The sequence below is a fragment of the Drosophila subobscura genome, chromosome J (assembly GCF_008121235.1).
Source record: "Drosophila subobscura isolate 14011-0131.10 chromosome J, UCBerk_Dsub_1.0, whole genome shotgun sequence".
NCBI lineage: Eukaryota > Metazoa > Arthropoda > Insecta > Diptera > Drosophilidae > Drosophila > Drosophila subobscura.
This window is the reverse complement of record NC_048532.1, coordinates 12,039,567-12,060,877: the sequence shown is the minus strand read 5'-3', so window position 1 is coordinate 12,060,877 and position 21,311 is coordinate 12,039,567. Positions and strand designations below refer to the sequence as shown.

General features: G+C 47.1%; 2 protein-coding genes, 1 long non-coding RNA gene and 5 other non-coding genes across 8 annotated transcripts; 2 read left to right on the top strand and 6 right to left on the bottom strand.

Annotated features, from left to right (window-relative positions):
• Positions 1–782: 782 nt before the first annotated feature.
• Positions 783–2,099, bottom strand: LOC117892931. The gene is made up of 4 exons (XR_004648772.1): positions 1,953–2,099; positions 1,497–1,865; positions 1,147–1,425; positions 783–1,082 (listed from the first exon to the last, which is right to left on the bottom strand). It is a non-coding gene; the product is annotated as an uncharacterized LOC117892931 (long non-coding RNA).
• Positions 2,100–2,594: 495 nt separating this feature from the next.
• Positions 2,595–3,727, top strand: LOC117892930. The gene has a single exon (XM_034799247.1). It carries the CDS (start codon positions 2,660–2,662, stop codon positions 3,668–3,670), a length of 1,011 nt encoding a protein of 336 aa, XP_034655138.1. The 5' UTR covers positions 2,595–2,659; the 3' UTR covers positions 3,671–3,727.
• Positions 3,728–5,842: 2,115 nt separating this feature from the next.
• Positions 5,843–20,976, top strand: LOC117892928 (probable chitinase 10). Its single transcript, XM_034799244.1, has 8 exons — positions 5,843–6,202; positions 14,210–14,291; positions 17,091–17,596; positions 17,655–18,611; positions 18,673–18,784; positions 18,843–19,813; positions 19,875–20,076; positions 20,139–20,976. The coding sequence occupies exons 1-8, from the start codon at positions 6,200–6,202 to the stop codon at positions 20,342–20,344; spliced, it is 3,039 nt and encodes a 1,012-aa protein (XP_034655135.1). The 5' UTR covers positions 5,843–6,199; the 3' UTR covers positions 20,345–20,976.
• Positions 14,364–14,435, bottom strand: Trnac-gca. The gene has a single exon. It is a non-coding gene; the product is annotated as a tRNA-Cys (tRNA).
• On the bottom strand, positions 15,582–15,653 carry Trnac-gca. Its single transcript has one exon. It is a non-coding gene; the product is annotated as a tRNA-Cys (tRNA).
• Trnac-gca lies at positions 15,928–15,999 on the bottom strand. The gene has a single exon. It is a non-coding gene; the product is annotated as a tRNA-Cys (tRNA).
• Positions 16,172–16,243, bottom strand: Trnac-gca. Its single transcript has one exon. It is a non-coding gene; the product is annotated as a tRNA-Cys (tRNA).
• A 210-nt stretch (positions 20,977–21,186) lies between the features above and the next one.
• On the bottom strand, positions 21,187–21,300 carry LOC117895919. The gene has a single exon (XR_004648992.1). It is a non-coding gene; the product is annotated as a U5 spliceosomal RNA (small nuclear RNA).
• Positions 21,301–21,311: the final 11 nt, after the last annotated feature.

Below are 21,311 nucleotides of genomic sequence, written 5' to 3'. Positions count from 1 at the left end.
CAGTTTTCGGCCATTTGAGCGAAGCAATTTCAAAAGTTCACAGTGGCGCTCCAACACAGAGCGGCCAGTTCTTGAACTACACTATTTTAGTTCCAGAAGTGGCTGTCATGATAGTGGGGGCGCCACTGTGCAAACGTCGACTTTTATTGTACAACAACAACAACATAAATTGGACAACAACAACAGGACATTTTTGTTTTCTTGTTTGCTCCTTCATTTGGGGGCCGATCAGGACATGCCACAGCTCCTCGTGATCGGGACAATGTCCTTTATCGTTTCCAATCCTTTCGGATGTAAGGACTTTAATGATAATGCCATGTTAAGGATGTTTTTAAATGTAATCTCTATAACGGCATAGCTTGGCTGTGTCCTGTCGGATCAGGACATGCCACACCTCCTCGTGATCGGGACAATGTTCCGGACCGTTTGCCATCACTTCGGATGCAAGGATATTAAGGATAATGGATGTTTTAAGGATGTTTTTAACTAAAATCTATACAATGCTATAACTCGGCTGTTTCCTGTCGGATCAGGACATGCCCCACCTCATCGTGGGCGGAAAAGTCTTCTGAATCGTTTGAATCTATCAAGGACCTCAAGGACTGAAGGATATCGCTGTTTTACGCATTTTTGTAAAAGCGTTCTTTTCACCTTGAAAGTATGCCACACTTTTGCGAATCAAAGCAGCCCCCAAAAGATACTTGAAAAAATATAAATTATTGAGAGCACTAAAAGTATGCTACACTTTTTAATTGATATACAAAACTTGTCAATCCATATGTTTACAAAATTGTTAGTTATGTGCTATAATCTTAACCTAGACCGATATGGAAATCGGCCTCTTCCATGGAGATCTTGAACTCCTGATCGGAGCACAAAAAGGAGTCGATTATGCTTGCCTTTCTCGAATTTCTGCGGGATGAAAGTTGCATTGACGGGGCATTCACTCTCCAGCGAGACTACATGGCTGGCCCAATGTTGGTGAATCTGACCTCATCGACCATATGTGTATTGGAGAGCTGCAGCAGAGGCGTACAATCCTAATTTTTCAGCTTCTAGATAACGAAAACGGTTTCCAGTTTCTGAAAAGACCAAAACGGGAACAGGTAAAAAGAGAGCTGCTGGCAGAATCAATCTACAGCTCACCTTCTCAGTGCCAGTTCCGTGGCAGCCACAGCTGAAAGCCAACCATCTAAGCATCCACAAAGTCCTGTGCCTGGAAATACAGGTAGCTTATCTGGAGATGGACTGCAAATTCCTCATTGTAAATAAACGATCAGCACAGCTTTAAAGTCCGGTACATGGCTTTACTCGTTTATTGGATATCATATGGGAGCCATAGTTCAAGGCCAGCTCATCCCGCAGCCAATAGGTATCTATGTCCAAGATATGAAGCATACGATTTTTCTTCAAAAGGCAAGCAGACTGGGGAAAATGAAAACACACAATATGGGTTATCAATTACATATATCGATGCGTACCGCTGATATACTCACATTCTCTGCGTTTAGGATCTTATCAATGTGTGCCTACCATCATCTGGGACATAATCGTTCCATATCTTGCCATACATACATATCTTTGGCGATTTCCTCCGCAGATAAAGTGCACATTGGTGACATTCTGCTCCTCATTGTTGGGGGGGGGCTGTCAGTGCCAATATCTTTGATCTCCTGCCCGGACGGACCAGCAACGCGAATAATTTATCTGTTACCGAGACCCACAGTTCATGAGACGCTTCTGGCATTCCGACTGGTCACTTATTTGTGTTCCTTCCAACTTTGCCACCTGTGAGCAAACATTGCCAGAACGACGTGGACTATATTTATTGTACATAAATTGGCTTGCAGCACACGATTAGGGATCTAGAAACACACAAAATAATAGATTAAACAATGGAGCAGACCGCATGGAGGACAGACAATTTGGCATGCTGCCTGTTTGGCACTTACTGGCTCGTACTTGTTCTGCAATTGACATGTTGTGGAATCTGCCATAACTGTTTAGCGTTTTTTTATGTTTTTGATGGCTAATTGTCCTTCATTTTCTGGTTTTTACAATAAATGTAAAGCTTAGTGAAAAATGGCGCGTTTCTTACAGTGTGACCGCAATTTTATCGATTAAATATACCGTTTGGCCCTTACAAGTATACCAAAATACACCTTCTGGTGTTCAAAATATACCGTAAATATTCCGATGAAAATCATATTACTCGATTTTGATCTTCGGCTTAATATTACTGGCTAGCTAAGTCTCTTAACAATGAAAATATAATTTTATTAGACAGAAGGATCAATTTTCTAGAAGGTTGTTAAGTTTTAGGAACTTGCTTTAAGCATTTTAATGGTTTGTTCAATAAATTCGTGAAATATGAAAATGATTCTTGTTTTGGTAACCAGTGCTGAAAAATGGACAAGGGGACTATCGATTGGAAACAGGAATATCGATAAAATTAATGATATTTGACAGAAGCTCGCTGCCATGCAATGGTGTGGTAAAATCAAGTTCAAAGAAAAAGGCGCCAGATGGCTAAAGATAAAATTCAATATACTGATCTGTCAGGAACACTGTAAACTAAACGTATAAACTTGGCAGATCATCATATATATTAGGCCTGGCACAACTTTCACAACATATTGAAATAAAATTACCTCAAAATATGATTTTTTCGTGGCAAAAGCTTCGTTTTTTACTGGCGGTCGTTCTGCTGTACGCCCTGCACTGGAGTGCCAGCTTGAGGGAGACCCTGCTACCTGGTGGGGATAGCTACAGCCTGGCATCGTTGGATATGTGTCGCCTGGACTTCACCCACTGCTACTCCATTTGCTGGCTGCTGTTCCACCTGACGCCTTGCCCTTTCATGTCGCTGCTGGTGATCGCCCTGTCAACAGGATTCTTCTACTACACGCTTTTACTCGCATGCGGATACGTCGTTTGCCCCCGACAGCGGCACGCGATACGAGTAACTCGGATCTTGCACACATGCCGCCGCTACCAAAGAACTTTAAGCACTGTGGAGTGTTTGTTGATGGACATGCAGCTTGAGGGGGAAACTGGCGGGACACAAGAGGCTATAGAGCCACCTCCAGCTCAGCCGGAGACTCCGACTCGCAGAAAAAGACGACAGGCACCACAGCCACCAGCCGCGAGTCCCCATCCCTGCCAAAATAATCCGTTTGGGTCGACATCGACCCTGCAGTGCTGCACGGAAACACCGGATCCCGATATTTACAGGAGCATGCGCCAGAATTTGCAACGAGCCCTGGAAGGCTTACAGAAACCCCTGCCTTTACCAGCTCCACTTCCGCTGCCGGTGCCGATGTCAGAACCGCTTCCCTTACCGCCATCGCTTCCCCAATTGGATGAGCCACTCTCAGTGTCCCAATCTGGGTGCTCGGTGGCTCAGGAAAAGCTGAAATCCCGTCCCAAGCTGCTGCGTGGCATTTTGAAGCGACTTGGTATAAGTTCAAAGAAGAGTCTGCGGGACAAAGACTCGAGCAGCAGCAGCCTTATCCGGCCACTCTGGCAGAGACTGAGACCCCGAACGAGTCTCACAGTTGCAGCTGATAGTCCGGCCAGTTCATCCAGGTCGTCCACAACCGATGAGCTCCTGTACATGTATCCCCATGAAGTGCGACAAAGAATGAGGTGGAAGAACAGCTACACATAGCCGAAGCCACAAGCTTCTTCCTAGCCAGCGTGACCCTGATCTACTCTACTCGAATCTTTTTGATTATATTTTGTTACGATTAAAAGCAGTTTCATGCGAACAGCCTTGCTACCGTGCGGGGACCTTGGGTCCGAATTTAGCTTTATTAGAACACATCCGGCAAAGCGGAGGTCACGACCAACAAAAGACTTAAGCGACAAACCTTGTTCTCGCATCAATCATGATCACGGGGGGCAGGCTTCTGCGCTCGCCGACTGTTCGATTTGGTGGCAGCGAAAGCAGATTGCTGTCGTCGCTCCCATTGTCTGGCAACAATGGCAGGAAAGAAACCGAAAGGGAAACGATGCCCAAAATTCCACGGAAATTAACGAGAGATGCTCAGCGCAGTTCTGTTTGGGTGTTCCAAATAAGAGTAGAGGCCAAAGCTGCTGACAGTGGCCAGACCAGTTTCTGTTCTTCCTTCCCCAGCAGAAATTGTGGCTCCGGCAAGGCCGTTGGAAAGTGAAAAGCCGCGAATGAGCAGCGTATGATTTTCATAATTTGTAGCTAAAAATTAAATCACGTTCCTTATCAGCGATGTGGCGCCGTTTGGTGCGGTGCTGTGCGGAGAGGTGCGATTGTGAGTGCCTTTCTTTTTCAACAATTACCAAAATCGGAAAGGCGGACAGCGGAATTACCAACCAGAGCACAGCAACAGCAACAGCAACAGAAACAGCAACAATGAAATTTCACTTTCAGTTTGTGTGTGCGAGTAAATCTGACGGCGGAGAGGCATACAAACAAAAGACTTAAGGCACGAACTTGCCGCGCAGTGAAGGTTAAGCCATCCGATTTGATATTCAATTGGTACAACTGTGTTTTTGTGTCCAACGATTTCGAAAGCCAAGCCAATGCACTCCACACATTGTCGTTGAGGTCCCGCGCCCACCTGAATTGCATAGCCAATGTCCAAATGTCTGAGTGTTCCGAGTTTTCCGAGTCTTTCAAAGATCACTTCTCATTTCGATCTTCCCCCAATGTGTTGCTGTGTTTGGCCGCTTTGGCAAACCAGAGCGAAAACAGAGTTTTCTCGTGAAAACTGGCACAGAATGGCAATAAGCCTGCATTGAGCAAAAGCAAAAGCAAAAGCATCCATCAACCATCAATTGGAAAATGGCACGCAATGGAGTCCGCGGCTCGGCATTAAAATGCACGCAATTAAGTTGCGCCGAGCAAATGATTTACAGTGAAAGGCAGTGAAATTTATAGCATCCCAGGCGTGAGAAGTGGACTGGCATAAAGGCATATGGCATGGCAGGCATGGCAGTTCTTCAGAATGCCAGAACCCAACGATTGGGGAAATCCATACTCTGCATTGTTTGTACTTTTCTTACCCGTAGAGCTTTACGATTGCTGCTGCTGTTGCTAATGCTTTTAGGACTGGGCATCTGAGGTGTGATTGGAGCTTAGGAAACCCTTTACATTATTCATATCCAACACAAACACAAAACACTAACATATGCAAATGCCAACCGCTGCTTTCTATCGTATTTATCGTCTTAATGGTTATGCGCTCTGCTGCGACTTCGCATTTTGTAAATCATATTTCGGATTTGCATCAACCGCAGCCGCATTGAGGTGGGGTTGGTGGATGGCTCTGACTAGCTGTGGCCAAGACGTTTTGCTCTCGATCTGTGGTGTTTTGTTGTTATGCTAATCAAACGTGTTTCCTTACCAAAACCGTATCGAATTTGATAACAAATGTTTGTATGCTGGTTGCAGCAGTTATGCTATCCCGTTTCCTATCACTCCCCCAACTCTCTGTTAAATTGTCTGCTAATGGCTAACAGAGGCTCTGCGCCGCTCTTTGCAGCACACGAAAGAGTGATCGGAGCCCAACGGGAGCGCAGCACAAAGCTCATTTTCCATGCAGCTCACAGCGCCAGCCCAGTGCCTAGCTGCAAACTGAAACTGTAGTTTATGTTGCTGTTTTGTTGCTGTTGATTGCTGCTGCTGTTGTGGTTGTTGTAGTTGTTGGAGTTGTGGTGTTGCTCTGTTGTGGCTGCTCGCTCGTATATGGCCACTCGTACGTGGCGGGTCTGAAGCCTAAACCTGTCGCTGTCGCAGTTGCTGTTGTCGCTGCCGTTTCTGTTGCCTTGTCTTGACAGCGTGCTGTGGCCGCAGCGCTCGAATCAGTCTCAGTTTTCCAGTCCACCGTGCAAGTACGCAGCGCCAAGCGGTTCGCCTTCCCAAAGAAACAAAGTGACTGTGTCCAGTGACAAAATGCAAGGCTAGCCGAGCCAAGCCAAGCCGAGTCAAGCCAAGCCAAAACCGAGAGTGACCGACCACAACCGGGTGTCGAGTGTGCTGAAAATTCAGTCCCTCAACCGTGTGCTTCCCCCCCAAAATCGATCAGTTATCGAAGGATCTTTCAATTCGATACACCCGCAGGCCGCCCCTTTTGCGAGCTAATTCTCGACGAAGGAGAGACAGAGCGACACTTGGTTACCTTGTGGAGTAAGCGGCTCTGAGTGCCGGAGACCAGTCAAAATGGTGAGTGCAAAAGTGTGTCAGGCCGGAGTACCGGAGAACGAGAGAACCCGTCACCGAAGCCCATGGGGCGAACTATGGAAAATTAACATATTCCCAGCAGAACACAAAAAGCATGCCAAAGAATATTGAAAGTCCGTTGACGCAACGGAAAAATGAATGTTAAGCAGCAGCAATAACAATTCAGGCAAAGACTGGAGCTAAAACAGAGACATAAAGAGGCAGAGGCAGAGGCAGAGACACAAACACAGACAGAGTCAGATATAGACACATAGACAGAGACAGAGACAGAGACAGCGACAGAATAATGGCCTGAAGTGTGAGAAACAGAAACAACAGAGACAACAACGAGTTCTACCCGCTGACCGATCGAAGTTGAAGGCAAACTTGTCAAAGACAATGAAAGAGGAGTGAAGGGGAGGGTAGGGTAGGGTAGCGAAGGGGCTTCAGGCTGGGAGGCTAGGAGGGAGCCCCGCTTTGGTTTCGCTTTCAAATCGATTCAAAACTGAATAGAAAAATGCTCGATAATCCAAGCCGTGTCCGTGTCTCGGTCTCCGTGTCCGGCTCTTACTTCCTTGGCTGGCTTTGACAAGAGGCAGAGTGAGAGAGAGATTTCCATTATGGCAGCAGCAGGCGGTGGGCAGGCGGCAGGCAGGGAGGCAGTCTGGGCACGCCTCAATTTGGCAGCAGCAAGTAAAAGTTGCAGGCAAACAACAATAGCAACAGCAACAGCAATAGCAATAGCAATAGCAATAGCAACAATAACAAACAAGTTTTCGCTTTTGTTTTACCAACAATTAATATTGGCCAAAGGAAAACAACAAAAAGAAAAGATACCCATGGGCTGGCTGGCTGGCTCTCTGGTCGACGATTGGCAAATCGTTGGCAAAGCGGCCACCAAAACACACACAAAACACACACAAAAACAAAAACTAAACTGGTCTCAAAAATGAAAAACCCGCAAAAATTAGGTTCGACTCGCAGACTCGCAGGCGAAATCGAAGTCTCGAAACAGTCTCGAAACGAGTGGAAAACAGCAAAAAAAGCAGCGCAAAGCAGCAGCAGCAGCAAAGGCAATCAAAATCCACATCCAAATCGAATTCGAAACCGAACTTTGCGTAGTTTATAAATTAAACATTTTATATTTGGCTCTTTCTCTTGGCTACGGATTACCCATTATACAAGTACATACAAATGTACAAACACATGTTTATCGCACGTTAACTGGCATTTACAATGTGGAGCAGGTCGAAATTTAACTATTTTCAAAGAGCAAAACAATGAAAAATGTTAATTACCAAGACCAGGGGCTAGCCTTTCATTTGCCACGCCTCCGTGACTCCTGAAACGCGGCATTGACAGCCCTCGCGATGGATGGGGATATAGCAATGTATCTATGTGTGTGCAGTCCGTCAACGTCACAGACAAAACTCTCACTTTCGTTGGCACTGTCTCTGCTGGCTGCACGACAATGGACTCGGAGACACTCGGAGTGGAGAATTTTGTTTGGAAAACAAACAACCCGCGAGTGGCACGACAAAGCTTATGTAGGTACACGCTCGAAAACCCCCACTTGTCGAGGGGTTTAACATTATAATTGCACGCAGAGACAGAGGCAGACTTTCTCCCTTATGGACGTTTCATTTTCTTCTCTGCCTTTTGTCGGAAGTCAATAATGCATCCCACTCGGTCGTATGCGTAACAAGATTACTCAAGCAGCAGCAGGAGTATTAAGAAACAGTTGCAGTCAATTTAGGATCCAAGAAACATAAATACTTTGCAGCCAGTTTGTCTCTGAACTTAAGATTGAAATTAAAATACTTCTTGATGGCTTTGTGCATTTAATTTCGAATAGTCTTTAGCCATTTAATTGCTTATCGTAATGATCACAGATGGAAGCCGTTTAGTTAGTAATTTTCAGTCAGGCAAGACACGTTTGTTCGGTCCATTAAGTATTTATGCTGTTTCCCATGAAATAAATAAAATAAAATTATAATTCTGCACAAAAATGGCAGCGCAGCGCTCGCTTTTGGCATGCCGTGCCGTACCCCAATGCTCGTAACAGTTTGTCTAGAATGTTCGCTCGTTCGTGCTCAGTCAGCTGAGAGGGGGCTGATTGAGGTTCTGTTCGGTTGGCAGTCACTTTGGCCTAGCCCTGACAGGCAGAATGCAGCATGCAGCTGCCACGATAGTGAAGGAAGCTGTGTGTGTGGGTCGTGGCTTGGAGTGCTTATAATCAGGGCCACAAGGCACCAATCGAGGCTGTAGCTTCGCTCACATTTATGTAGATGATTTGGCTGAAACACAAAAAGCATCAACTGGTTATTGAACTCGCTACGCCAGTCAGCTGGTAGCTCGTAGATTAAGTGAGTGGCGAATGCAAGGCCTGACAAAAGCAAAAGACTGAGGCAACAAACGCACATGGAAGCTTCGCACATGTTTCTTTCAGTTTTGAGTGTTTCTTGCAGGAAGTGACATAAAGCATTCGTGCTGGCCAATTGTCAAAGTGTGATATGAGATCCATCATAATTAACTCACACCCCAGTAGCAGTAGCAGCAGCAGCAGCAGCAGCAGCATACTTCATGGCTTAATAGACACACAAATGTGAAGTAGATATCCACTCGAGCACACACGGGGCAGGGCATATCAATCATTTGTCAAGCGGCGAAGGTGACAAACGAAAATAAAAGCTAAATCCAACTCCCTGCCAAGAGCCGAACCGAGTGGCAAACTCGTTCAGAGTTTTCATTATGTAAAGGCTGAGGTATCTAAATATATCTGCCGCATACTCGTATCCACACATTCGACAACGGACATCGGACACTGACAGCGGCATAATCGAGCTCTCTGTCGAAGCCAAAATGTCAAATCATTATCAGCGAAACTTAGTGATCAGCCAATCAGCTAGACACGGACTACAGCTATGGCTATGGCTATACCATACAGACATACATATGTATCTGTGTATAGATAAGCAGCGACGATTGCACAACCCTCCTCGCTGGCTTCTCGTATTATAATTGAAGCTAATTAAGCGAAAAAAGGTAGTTTTTATACCACCGTTTGTTGTCGGTGGCCCTTCCGCTGGTTGCTGGCCTCTGGCCACAATTGTCAGCCGACCGTCTGCGAGTATTTGGCAATAAATTCATCTGCCTAGCCATAAAGTGGCTCGAATTAATACCGTTTTATTGTCTAGGCCATAAACATTGATCGAGGCAGCGACTGGATTAGACTCGACTGGACTGGCCAGCCTCGAGTGGCGGCAAATCGAGGCAGCGCATCTTTTAATTTGAATATTTGTTGGACGCGTTGGACAAACGGGTTTCTGTTGCGCTTCATTCGTTTTTGGCCAAAAGGTTAAAGTTGAAGACAATGCCACCTGCTTTCTACCACAATAATGGATACACAAATTTCACCTTTTCACTTGGGGGACTGTGATTATTTTTGCTGGATGCGCTTCCCTATGATTTATTATGTTGCCTCGGGGCCGACTCTTTGGACGCTTTGTTTATAAATAAAAGCGCATATGGGCTTACGTAAGGAAGCTGCTGCCACTGCTGCCGTTGCCACTACTGGCACTGGCACTGCTTCTGCTGCTGTTCATGTTGCACTTGCTGAACTGATGATGATGATGACGACGATGACATAATGTCCGCACATAGTCTGTTCAGTTCCTTATTGCAGCCCGAGTTTGTCTTGGGTGCACGGCACGCCTCTCCGGCAAGAAAGTGCAAGTGAAAATATGCATTTTTAGCCAACATTTGACAGGGAGAGCAGCCAGGCCCGAGAAACAGAGCCACAGCCACAGTCAGAGCATTTTCCAGCCCGCTGGCTGCCATTTGCGGCCTTTGCCACAATGTGTGTCGTGTCGCTTGGAGTCTTTTGTCTCGGTAGAGCGAGCGCAGCTAAAAAGCGACGAAAAACCTCAATGCGACACTGACAAATGTGCAAATTCTTGGCGAGGCCAGACGAAACATGTAGCAGCCAAGCAACCAACAACCAACAGCCAGCAAACAACAAACAACAAACAAATGGACATAAATTTTATTGACATTATGAACAACTTCTTGGATCGTAGGAAATGCTTGGTGGTCCGTTGGACTCGACTCCATTTAGCATTGGAACGGAAGTGGTGCGCACTCAACTGTTGAGATCTGGCATTTCAGCAAAGAGAATAATGGCCACAGCTATGGGTTCTTGTTCAATCTGTGCTGCTGATGTTGATATTTATGATGACTCAGCAGCAAAGGCTGAGTAGCTGCTGCCTGGCATTTTATGTGGCTCACGTTTGGGGCATTAAAAAGTCAACGCCAAAAGTGCAGTTCGTTCCATAACTCACGCGCAGACCCAGCCCATGGCATATCCATCAAAAGTATGAGGCATAAACCCTACAATTGGCTTGCAGTGGCAGCCCCGTAGTGGACTGGTTTCTAGAACCGAGCTACTCGTCCAGCCGGTTCAGGGCTAAGCTGCTGCAGCAGGAAGTAATTGCCAGAACTGCCAGAACGAGCTGCCACAAGCCCACCTCGTAATTGGAGTCGCATACTTTTTTGTCCAACTAATTGGCTGAGCGGAGCGGAGCGCCATTAAAGCATTATTCTGATTGAGCAGCGCAGTGGACCAGTTTCGGTTAAAGTACACCGCTGACTCACACTGTATCTTTCTCCCCCTCTCTCTCTCACTGTCTATCTGTCTGCTTTTCTCTCTCTCTCTCTCTCTGAACTCGTTCGTGGAGCAAGCCCGTGGCCAGATTGCGCAAGGTCGTCTGGTCAGGACAGGTGCTGCTCGCGAATCGACTACGAATCGGCCAGATTGTGACGTATGCAACTCCTATTTATAACTGGCTTGCAGCGAAAACTTTGCCACAAAATCAAAGCCAAATATTGCCGAAACCGTTATGACTTATGGCTGTATGGAATCCGTTAAGTCATCAGGTTTACATATATGAACGATACGAACCACTCGTCTGACGCCTGTTTGCCGGCACTGTGTGCAACGATTTTCTTTTATTTTCTCTTTAGTTTTCTGTTGACTGTCCGTCTGTCTGTCTGTCTGGCTGTTTCCATTGCGCTAGCCATGTGCTTTATGGCGGTGCCTCACCTTGAGCTTAATTTCGGTCAAGCCAGAGAGTCATTCAAAATTTTAATTAAAGCTCAAAGCAACAAAAGCGACAGAGTGGCAGAGCGACAATCAAACAACATCGAGTCGACAGCCGCTAAAGTGTCAAACGTTCAGTCGGGCGGAGGGGAGGGAATATATTTAAATAAATTTGCAACTAAATAATGGCCACAAACAAAGGACTTAAGCGACGAACTCTGCTGCGAAGCTCAACTTCGAACTCCGCTCTCAACTTTTGCGCAATTTGTCGCGCGCCTCTTCAGAGCGGAGAGCGTGCTGCTCGGTGGTAAATGCAAATGGCAGCAACAGCCAGCAGATACGCAAATGAATTGCAATTTCTGCGCTTTCTTGCGGCAATCAATTCAATGCTTTCCATGCAAGTGAAATCAGCAATTGCAGACAGATGGTATCTGGTGGATTTCCCACTGTTTGTGAGGGGGTATACGCGACCATAGAGGGAAGATTATTCGATACAAGAAACAGTTGGAACTACTTTAAATTGAATTTAATTAAACAATTGCAGGAATGTTGCCTGAAATGTATGGCCAATGGATACACTTGTGCCTATAGTAGAGTGTCTTGTTGGTCGAGACAGAAACTCCACTTTTCTCTTGTTTTTCTTTTGATTTTTCCATTTCAGTTTCGCTTTTTTTTGCGCAAGACAATTGAATAAATCGAATCATGCTGCTGGAATGTACATATCCGTGAGTGTCCGTTTGTTGTCCCTCTACTTTGTGGCTCCTCCAGCCCGTCCCGGCTCTTTCTATTATTTATCGACTTTTATTTGGAGCTGTCGTAACCACAGACGGAGAAAAAACACACTCAAACACGCCAAAACGGAGACTGTAACCGAAGACTCGGCAGCAAATTTGAGCCAGAGCAGGCGGCCAGGCCCCACCAAGAAAGAAAAGCTAACGCCAAGCCCCAAGCTACACAGTCACAGTCGCAGTCGGAGCCACTTGGCTGTGCTCCAGCGAGCCGTTAGACAACGCGGACCCTGGCTAATGATACTCACACACAGGGGCAGGCCACACTTGTATCCACTTGAAGCCTCTGCTTCTCCTCTCTCTCGCATTTTGTAGAAAACTTTGCAATGCGACTTGGACAACTGCCCGGAATGGCAACGAACAAAACCATACAGAAATCTTTGCGCAAGCACCTCGACAACACACACACCTGGAGAATGCAACTGAAAGATGATTTGCCAAAATTGAACATCGAGAACAGCCATCCAGAGAGGGAGACTGAAAGACAGACAGCAGGACAGGCAGGCAGGCAGCAAGACTGCCACAGACAGCCATTCAGTCAACGGTTATGGGTTTCGCTGATTACTGACTTTCGGTTCTGGGATTTTCGCTTTCGCACAAGGAAAATGAAAGGCATTTGAGAGCTTGTTTTCACTTTATGGTCATTTCGTTTATTTCCGCGCCGCCCCGGCCAACGCCATCACAATCACCATACGCCATACGGCATACGGCGTATTCCATCGAACCAAAGCGAGAGCCAAGCCAAACCAGTTGGTCCAGTCCAGCTCAGTCCAGTGGATGTTGATGGCTGTTGGCTGCTGGCTGGGCTTGGGCTAACTAACTGACTGACTAACTGGTCGGGTCGCGCACTGGCCACACGCGATAAGGAACTTTGTGTGCTGTGCTGGCGACGTCGCATTAAGATTTTATAATTTATTCATCAGTTTTTTTTGGGCTGCTAAAACATTTAAACAAATAGCCCCAAATATGCACGAACCAGTTTCACTTTTGATCAGCCTTAGCCTCACAATCAGCCCCAGCCCCAGCCTCAGACCCAAAGCCACTGGGATTTTGTCGTATTCACATCTTGATCAAGAGATCTGAGGAAGCAGCGTACCACCGAAACGGAGATTTATGGGTTGGCCTGGGTGTTCGGGGACCGAGACTGGGGTCTGGCCATAAATTAGACAAGCCTTTGTTGGAGCCCGCGACCTTGAGCAGCCCTCGTGCTGGCCGATCGGAATGTGGATATGTGTGTGGGTTTAGATTGCCGGTGGCTTCTAACTGTTATCTATTGTCCGTTAGCAAGCGACTCACGCCTGTGCCAATTTGGGCCATTTCTCCCATCTGCCATCTCCCTCTGCTATTACCGCTAACTGTTTTTCCCGCTCGCCGCGGGCATTTGCATAACCAATCGGCGGCGTTGTGTAAGGTGTTCTTAATGGAGATGCCCGCTGAATGCCTAAGCAGGCAATGCGATCGGACAAAACAAAGCCCAAAGAGACTTAATGTCGGGGCTCCACAAAGAGCGCCCCGAGTGGAGCTTCAACCTGAGATGTCAGCCCCTAATTGGCACATCTCAGCTCAAACAATGACCGATCCGAACTGAGACTGTGGTAAAACTTGAATAATTATGAGCACTGAATGGTTTGTAGTTGTAGTTATTCATAATTAGTCGTCCAACCAATCGACGGAGCAGCTCTTGGGGCCATTGTTTAGACCTGGCTGGGTCGCGGGTCGCGGGTCTCGTGTCCCGTCTCCACTCCACTTGTGAACTGGGTCAATGTCGAGATGTGGTCGGTCCGCTCATGTGGGATGTGAGTGCCCAAAGGGCGGTACAGCTGTACAGCGGGACAAGTGGCCATCCGACTGACCTCTGTCTGAATGCGTTAAGCCGGCGAAAGCGTGTGTGAAGTGCAATCGACGAATATTGCCCCGCCTGACCTTCGCATCGCCCCAATTTGGGGACTGTCCCTCTGGCATGGCACCGCCACTCTGCCTCTGCCAGCAGGTGACACGTAATTTGTCGAAAATCGACGTGCACCCCACACAAGTCGATGCGTGTCCAAGATTATTAATCGTACATCAAAAGCATAAAACCCATGATTAATAATTGCCTGTTTTTGTTTTGTTTCTACTCCACAGTTTCCGCCGCGGCTGCTACAAGTTGCCTTTGTGATATGCCTGCTGATTGTCTTGCTCTCACCGTCCACTGACAGTGCACAGAGTAAGTACTCGAATTATACAAAAATAATAACTGCAAGGGTCTTCCACGGGGAACAGCAAAAAGGGTTACTCAAGGGGACACCCGGGTTTGAACCGGGGACCTCTCGATCTGCAGTCGAATGCTCTACCACTGAGCTATATCCCCAGTTATAAAAAATGGGAGAATTTACAGAACAAGAGCCAACGCATTCAGCGGCATCCAGCCACAACTCGTTCGCTCTCCTTGTGTGGGCGTCATACTACGCGTATCTGTTGCCAGTCTCTTTGACTATTTTTACCCATTTTCGCACGAGAATGAGGGTATATTCTGAAGTGAAGTTGTATGTAACAGCTAGAAGTAGCATGCAGCCTATATATATATCTGATTAGCTGCACAGACCGGCCGATCTAGTCATTCCTTTCCGGTCGCTCTGTGTCTATGTTTACTGCCCTGAATTCACTTCTCAGTTCTCAGTTCCCTGAAAATACAATTTATTAGCTGCTAGGTATCCTATAGTCGAAATCTGTCCATCGAGTTCTTTCCTGTCGGTACTGTTTCAATGTGTTTCTGTCAGACGGAAGTTGATAAAGAATTGTTTCTCTTGCTGTTGTTTTGTATTGTGATTTCATCTATCTGAAACTCTACTTATCACACAACAGCCACTCTACCAAATGAGTTTTTTATGTTGCCAACGATTAGTTGCGTTACTTAACCAAACCCCAAATGGGAAAAGCGAAAGGTTTCCCCAGTGCGAAACGTTCAAAGTAATTAGAGAGATAAGATCAGAGTAATCAACGAGGCAAACGACAATAGAGAGGGCCGAAAATGATAATATTAGCAATAGGAATTACCAAATGGCAGTTGAAAGATCTGCTAACGGCTTATATAGTGAAAAAGGCTTAAAAATTCCTTATTTTCAATGGTTTTTCTTTGTGCATGTCAAAGTTGGGAAAGCCTCTTCTCAGCTTCAGTTAAAGTTCACTTTAAACCCTATTTCACATTCAGTTCTTGCATTACCTCAATAACATGCACCCTGGTTTTGGCATTTACAGTTGCATGCTAAAAGCAGCAACATGGAAAATGGGGAAACCCAAATATAAATAATTAGGTAATTTAATACATAAATATTAATGACAACCTATTTTGGAATAAATCGAGGTTGAACTTTAAACAGAAGTGAAATATGATACATACCTTTTTTTGTTCAAGTCAGCGCTTCACCTCTTTCCTCTAGAACCTGTGGGGAAAATATAATTTTGATTAAAAAACAATTAAAACAGATAAGAACAAGAAAAGAAAAAGAAAAAAATTAGGGGACACCCGGGTTTGAACCGGGGACCTCTCGATCTGCAGTCGAATGCTCTACCACTGAGCTATATCCCCATGTTCTTAAGAGTGGCTAAGTTTCTACCAGTACTTCAGAGCTGACAGTCGCTTACTGACTGCAATTAACAATAATGTAATGCATATTAGTGGAATACTTTAACCCAGTACTGGACCAAAATTGTTATCTTAAAAAGGTAAATTATGCACTTATTTAATTGCAACAATATTCACAATACACTTCGTTGGGAAAAAAAGAAAAAATCCTTTAAATTTTTGAATATTTAGCAAAGAAAAGCAACTTTTTATTATAATAATTTAAAAAAATCTACTTAGGGGACACCCGGGTTTGAACCGGGGACCTCTCGATCTGCAGTCGAATGCTCTACCACTGAGCTATATCCCCTTGCGTGTTGCACCGTTCCAAATGACCGTCAATCAGCTTACTGCAGCTAGTTTCTATTTTTAGAAAAATAAGTAGCCACTTGTCAGCTTTCACAGCAAAAAAAAAGATAAGAATTTATCAAAACAATGTTGAAATATCTAAAAAAACAAAAATATGAAAAAAAGGTTACTCAAGGGGACACCCGGGTTTGAACCGGGGACCTCTCGATCTGCAGTCGAATGCTCTACCACTGAGCTATATCCCCAGATGAGCTTGGTCCGACCGAACACCATGTACAGCCGCACAGCGAGCACAGATTGCTAATAATAGTCATTGCTCCCCATTCATGGACTTGTGTATGTGTTTGTGCGGACTTGCGCAGTGCCCCCCAGTGAGGTGTGGAGTGGTCTTACTGAGAAATGGAAAAGACGCAGGCCATTAAATGAAATACGAGTATTTAAACAGGTTTAGCAATAATTTCGTATTGTTATTTCTGCTGCAACAATTCGACTTCGTTTAGCGAAATTGAGCTGCGAGATAATGCCAAAACCGGTGTGGGCCAGGGACCATGCCATGCATACTCAACAGTGTGTGCAGAAAATCTGTCTTCGATATCTTTATTATTGCGATAGACAGAATTAAGTAAATCACAACGTCACGACTTTTTGCTGCTTGGCTCATTCAAGCCTCATTTTGCACAAATTGTCAGCTGAAGATGCCAATCTCCAAGATGCAAGATGCATTAATTTGACGAAACTATCGACACTCGACGATCCGATCCGATCCGATCCCAAGTGGTTGACAATCCACTGCAATGGCCATTACGATGACGATTAAGACCGAGATTGCGACGGCCCCCACGTCATTACCATTGCCACACTGATGAATGAGGTGAGGAGCAGCTCGTAGCACAAGTGACGGACAAGTGCCACCCATGCAGCGAACCCATTTGGGCAAGGTCAAGTTATGATCCCACTGTGGGCTGTATGTGCACAATTTCAATCATAGGGCGATTATAAACTCACAATCACGATCACAACTAGTCCGTAATTACCTCTCCTATTCAGCCAAAGTGCGGGCAAAGTTTGATTGATAATTCCATTTTACTTCAGCCAAAACCCGAAGACGCCTGCGACGCCCCACAACTGCGGCCAGCTCATCGCGCAGCAATTTGATCGAGTCCAAGAAATCGACCGAGGCTCCGGTGGCGGAGAAGCGCATCGATCAGATAACCGCCTCCACCACCACCAGCGTACGCCGCACCCGTCTGCGCAACAAGTCGAAGCTGGGCGGAGGAGCTGCCGTCGGAGCAGCAGCAGTCGGCGGATCGGCCTTGGTGGCCAGTGGATCCTCACTGAAGGGCAAGAAGACCAAGGTGGAAGATAGCACGCCAAAGATTGTCTGTTACTACACCAATTGGTCTCAGTATCGCGTGAAAATTGGCAAATTTGTGCCGGAGGATATCCCAGCCGATCTCTGCACCCACATTATATTCGCCTTTGGCTGGCTGAAGAAGGGCAAGCTGAGCTCCTACGAGTCGAACGATGAGACCAAGGACAACGTTCCCGGACTGTACGACCGCATGATGAGTCTGCGCAAGGCCAATCCCAAGCTAAAGGTAAGTCGGAGGACACAGCTTCAAACTTCTGTATGTCTAACCCCCTCTTGGCTTTCAGATCCTTCTTGCCATAGGTGGATGGTCGTTTGGAACCCAGAAGTTCAAGGACATGTCTGCCACACGGTACACGCGCCAGACCTTTGTCTACTCGGCCATTCCCTTCCTGCGGAAGCGTGGCTTCGACGGCTTGGACATGGATTGGGAGTACCCCAAGGGCTCGGAGGACAAGAAGAACTTTGTGCTGTTGCTGAAGGAGATGCGCGAGGCATTCGAGGCCGAGGCCCAGGAGCTGAAGAAGCCGCGTCTCCTGCTCTCCGCCGCCGTGCCCGTGGGCCCGGACAATGTGCGTGGAGGATACGATGTGCCAGCCATTGCCAGCTATTTGGATTTCATCAACTTGATGGCCTACGACTTCCACGGCAAGTGGGAGAAGGAGACGGGCCACAATGCACCGCTGTATGCACCCTCCACCGACTCCGAGTGGCGCAAGCAGCTGTCCGTGGACAATGCTGCCAGTCTCTGGGTCAAGCTGGGTGCTCCCAAGGAGAAACTAGTGATCGGCATGCCCACCTATGGGCGTTCATTTACGCTGGCCAACACCGACAAGCACGGTCCCAATGCCCCCGCCACAGCCGGCGGCCGGGAGGGAGTGTACACAAAAGAGAGCGGCTTTCTGGCCTACTACGAGATCTGCGAGATGTTGCTGAACGGTGCCGTCTACGTCTGGGATGAGGAGATGAAGGTGCCCTACATGGTGGATGGCGATCAATGGGTCGGCTTCGATGACGAGCGCGCCATCAGGAATAAAATGCAGTGGATCAAAACGAATGGCTACGGTGGCGCCATGGTGTGGACCATCGACATGGACGACTTCAAGGGTGAGGTGTGCGGCGGCAATGTCAAGTATCCATTGATTGGCGCCATGCGCGAGGAACTGCTGGGCATATCTCGCGGCAAGGAGGCCAAGGACGTCAATTGGACAGCCATAGCCGCCACATTCGAGGACATCGAAGAGGTATGCATTCAGAGTTAGTTTTCGATGGTTATCCATTAGCTAATCGTTGTGATATTTGCAGAAACCGGAACCCATCAAAATCTCAGTGGACGAAGTACTGAAAAAGGTGCGGAAGCCCCAGGGTGCCAAGAAGCAGCGCATCAAGTCCGGCGCCAATGCAATCGAACAGAACAGTGAGTCCCACCCAAAATAACACCCTAATGATTTTCTAATAATAAATTCGCGCCACAGCACGTCCCGCCCAGGTGTTCTGCTATCTGACCAGTTGGTCAGCCAAGCGACCAGGAGCTGGCAAGTTCCAGCCTGAGAATATTGATCCCAAGCTCTGCACGCACATTGTCTATGCTTTTGCCACGCTGCAGGACTACAAGCTGACAGAGGCCACCGATGACGATCCGGAGAACTACGAGAGTGTAATTGGCCTGCGGGATGCCAATCCCGATCTGCAGATTCTGTTGGCCATTGGAGGCTGGGCCTTCGGCTCGACGCCCTTCAAGGAGCTCACCTCCAACGTCTTCCGCATGAATCAGTTCGTGTACGAGGCCATTGACTTTCTGCGTGACTACAAATTTAACGGCCTGGATGTGGACTGGGAGTACCCGCGCGGTGCCGAGGATCGCGTAGCCTACTTGAGTCTGCTGAAGGAGCTGCGCGTCGCCTTCGAGGGAGAGGCAAAGTCCTCTGGGTTGCCGCGCCTGCTCTTGACTGCCGCTGTGCCGGCTTCATTTGAAGCCATCGCCGCTGGCTACGATGTGCCGGAGATCTCCAAGTACCTGGACTTTATAAATGTGATGACCTACGACTTCCACGGCCAGTGGGAGCGCACGGTGGGGCACAACTCCCCGCTCTTCGCCTTGGAGTCGGCCACCGGCTACCAGAAGAAGCTCACCGTCGACTACAGTGCCCGCGAGTGGGTGAAGCAGGGCGCGCCCAAGGAGAAGCTGCTGATCGGCATGCCCACATACGGACGCAGCTTCGAGCTGGTCAACGACACTCAGTTCGACATTGGATCGCCATCGTCGGGCGGCGGCAAGGCCGGAAAGTTCACCAACGAAGCTGGCTTCCTCAGCTACTACGAGGTGTGCTCCTTCCTGGCTGCCGAAAACACAACGCTCGTCTGGGACTCGGAGCAGCAGGTGCCCTTCGCCTACAGGGGAAACCAGTGGGTTGGCTTTGACGATGAGCGCTCGCTAAAGACAAAGGTGAGTTGGAGAGCGAAAAGGGTCGTAAACGATCACGTTCTAACCTTCCTATGACTTGCAGACCGAATGGCTGAAGGAACAAGGCTTTGGTGGCATTATGGTCTGGTCGATTGACATGGACGACTTTTCCGGTCGCTGCGGCAGTGGCAAGTATCCACTGTTGAATGCCCTGAACGATGAGCTGAAGGACTACAAGGTTGCGTTGGAGTACGATGGACCCTATGAGTCCCATGGCCCACGCGGAGCATACACAACAAAAGATCGTAGGTTTCCCGACCCCCCGACCCAATGAACTTTGTTTGATTCTTTCCCTTTCTTGGCACAGCTCATGACGTTACCTGCGCGGAGGAGGATGGACACATCAGCTATCACAAGGACTGGGCTGATTGCACCCACTACTACATGTGCGAGGGCGAGCGCAAGCACCATATGCCATGTCCTGCCAACTTGGTGTTCAATCCCAATGAGAATGTCTGCGATTGGCCCGAGAATGTCGAAGGATGCCACACCCCAACGGAGGCACCAGCCTAAGGGATGCCCTGCCCCCTGCCCTATCGAGGCCCCACTCGATTTGTTAATATTATGAAACGGATGCCCTAGAACTAGTAATAATAACGCGAAACTGCCACAAAACTACATATTTTGCTGCCCCCACTCCCCCACTAACAAAATAATCGAAAACTTGCTACATTTCGGCTGAATTTTTTTAAAAATTATTTTATAAGCTTAGATAGTGCCCCTAAGTAGTTTTTATGTCTTAGTTACAAATGCGCGCATGATCGGAAATCATTACTAGACAGCTGTTACTCTCCCCCACCCGCCACTTTCCCGTCGACTCCAATGCGAGAGGTAACAAAATGGTTCATATGGAAGCGTCCCGAAACTTCTGTGTATCATACTGTGATAATCATAAGAAACACCAACACAAACGGATCGACCTAAGCAGTCACCAATCTAAATTTTGTCTAAATCGAAACAAATCCAAGCAAGAACCGTTTCCGCCTAAATTTCACAAAGCATTTTGCTGCCTTTGCCGCCCCGTCCTTAGAGCCCTTTCCTTTCTTATCTAATGAGATGATGACAACAACAGAACAGGCGTCGCACAAAGAAAATTGTACATTTTCAAGTTTTATCAATAAAATTTGTATTATAGAGTTGTAATTACGTAGTTTAAATAAAAAATTTTAAATAATACTTATGCGTACTCACCCTGGCAGACATTTTTAGGAGATCGCCTGGGATCGATTTACACGAAAGAACTCCACTTGTAGTAGCTGCCAGAGATCGTTGTTCAGCTTCATTTACCATAGTCAGGCTGCTTGCAATCTTTCAAATTGCATTTCTTTTCATTTATCACTTATGGCCCCAAGTCTTGCGACAGGGCACTAGCAAAAATTTATTTTAGACTCATTAGAGTGCCCCTCTCCACGGAAATCTTTAGTAAAAGGCGAAAGATTTATTCGACAATTGAAGAGAAGCCAGAGTGCCGAACGATAGC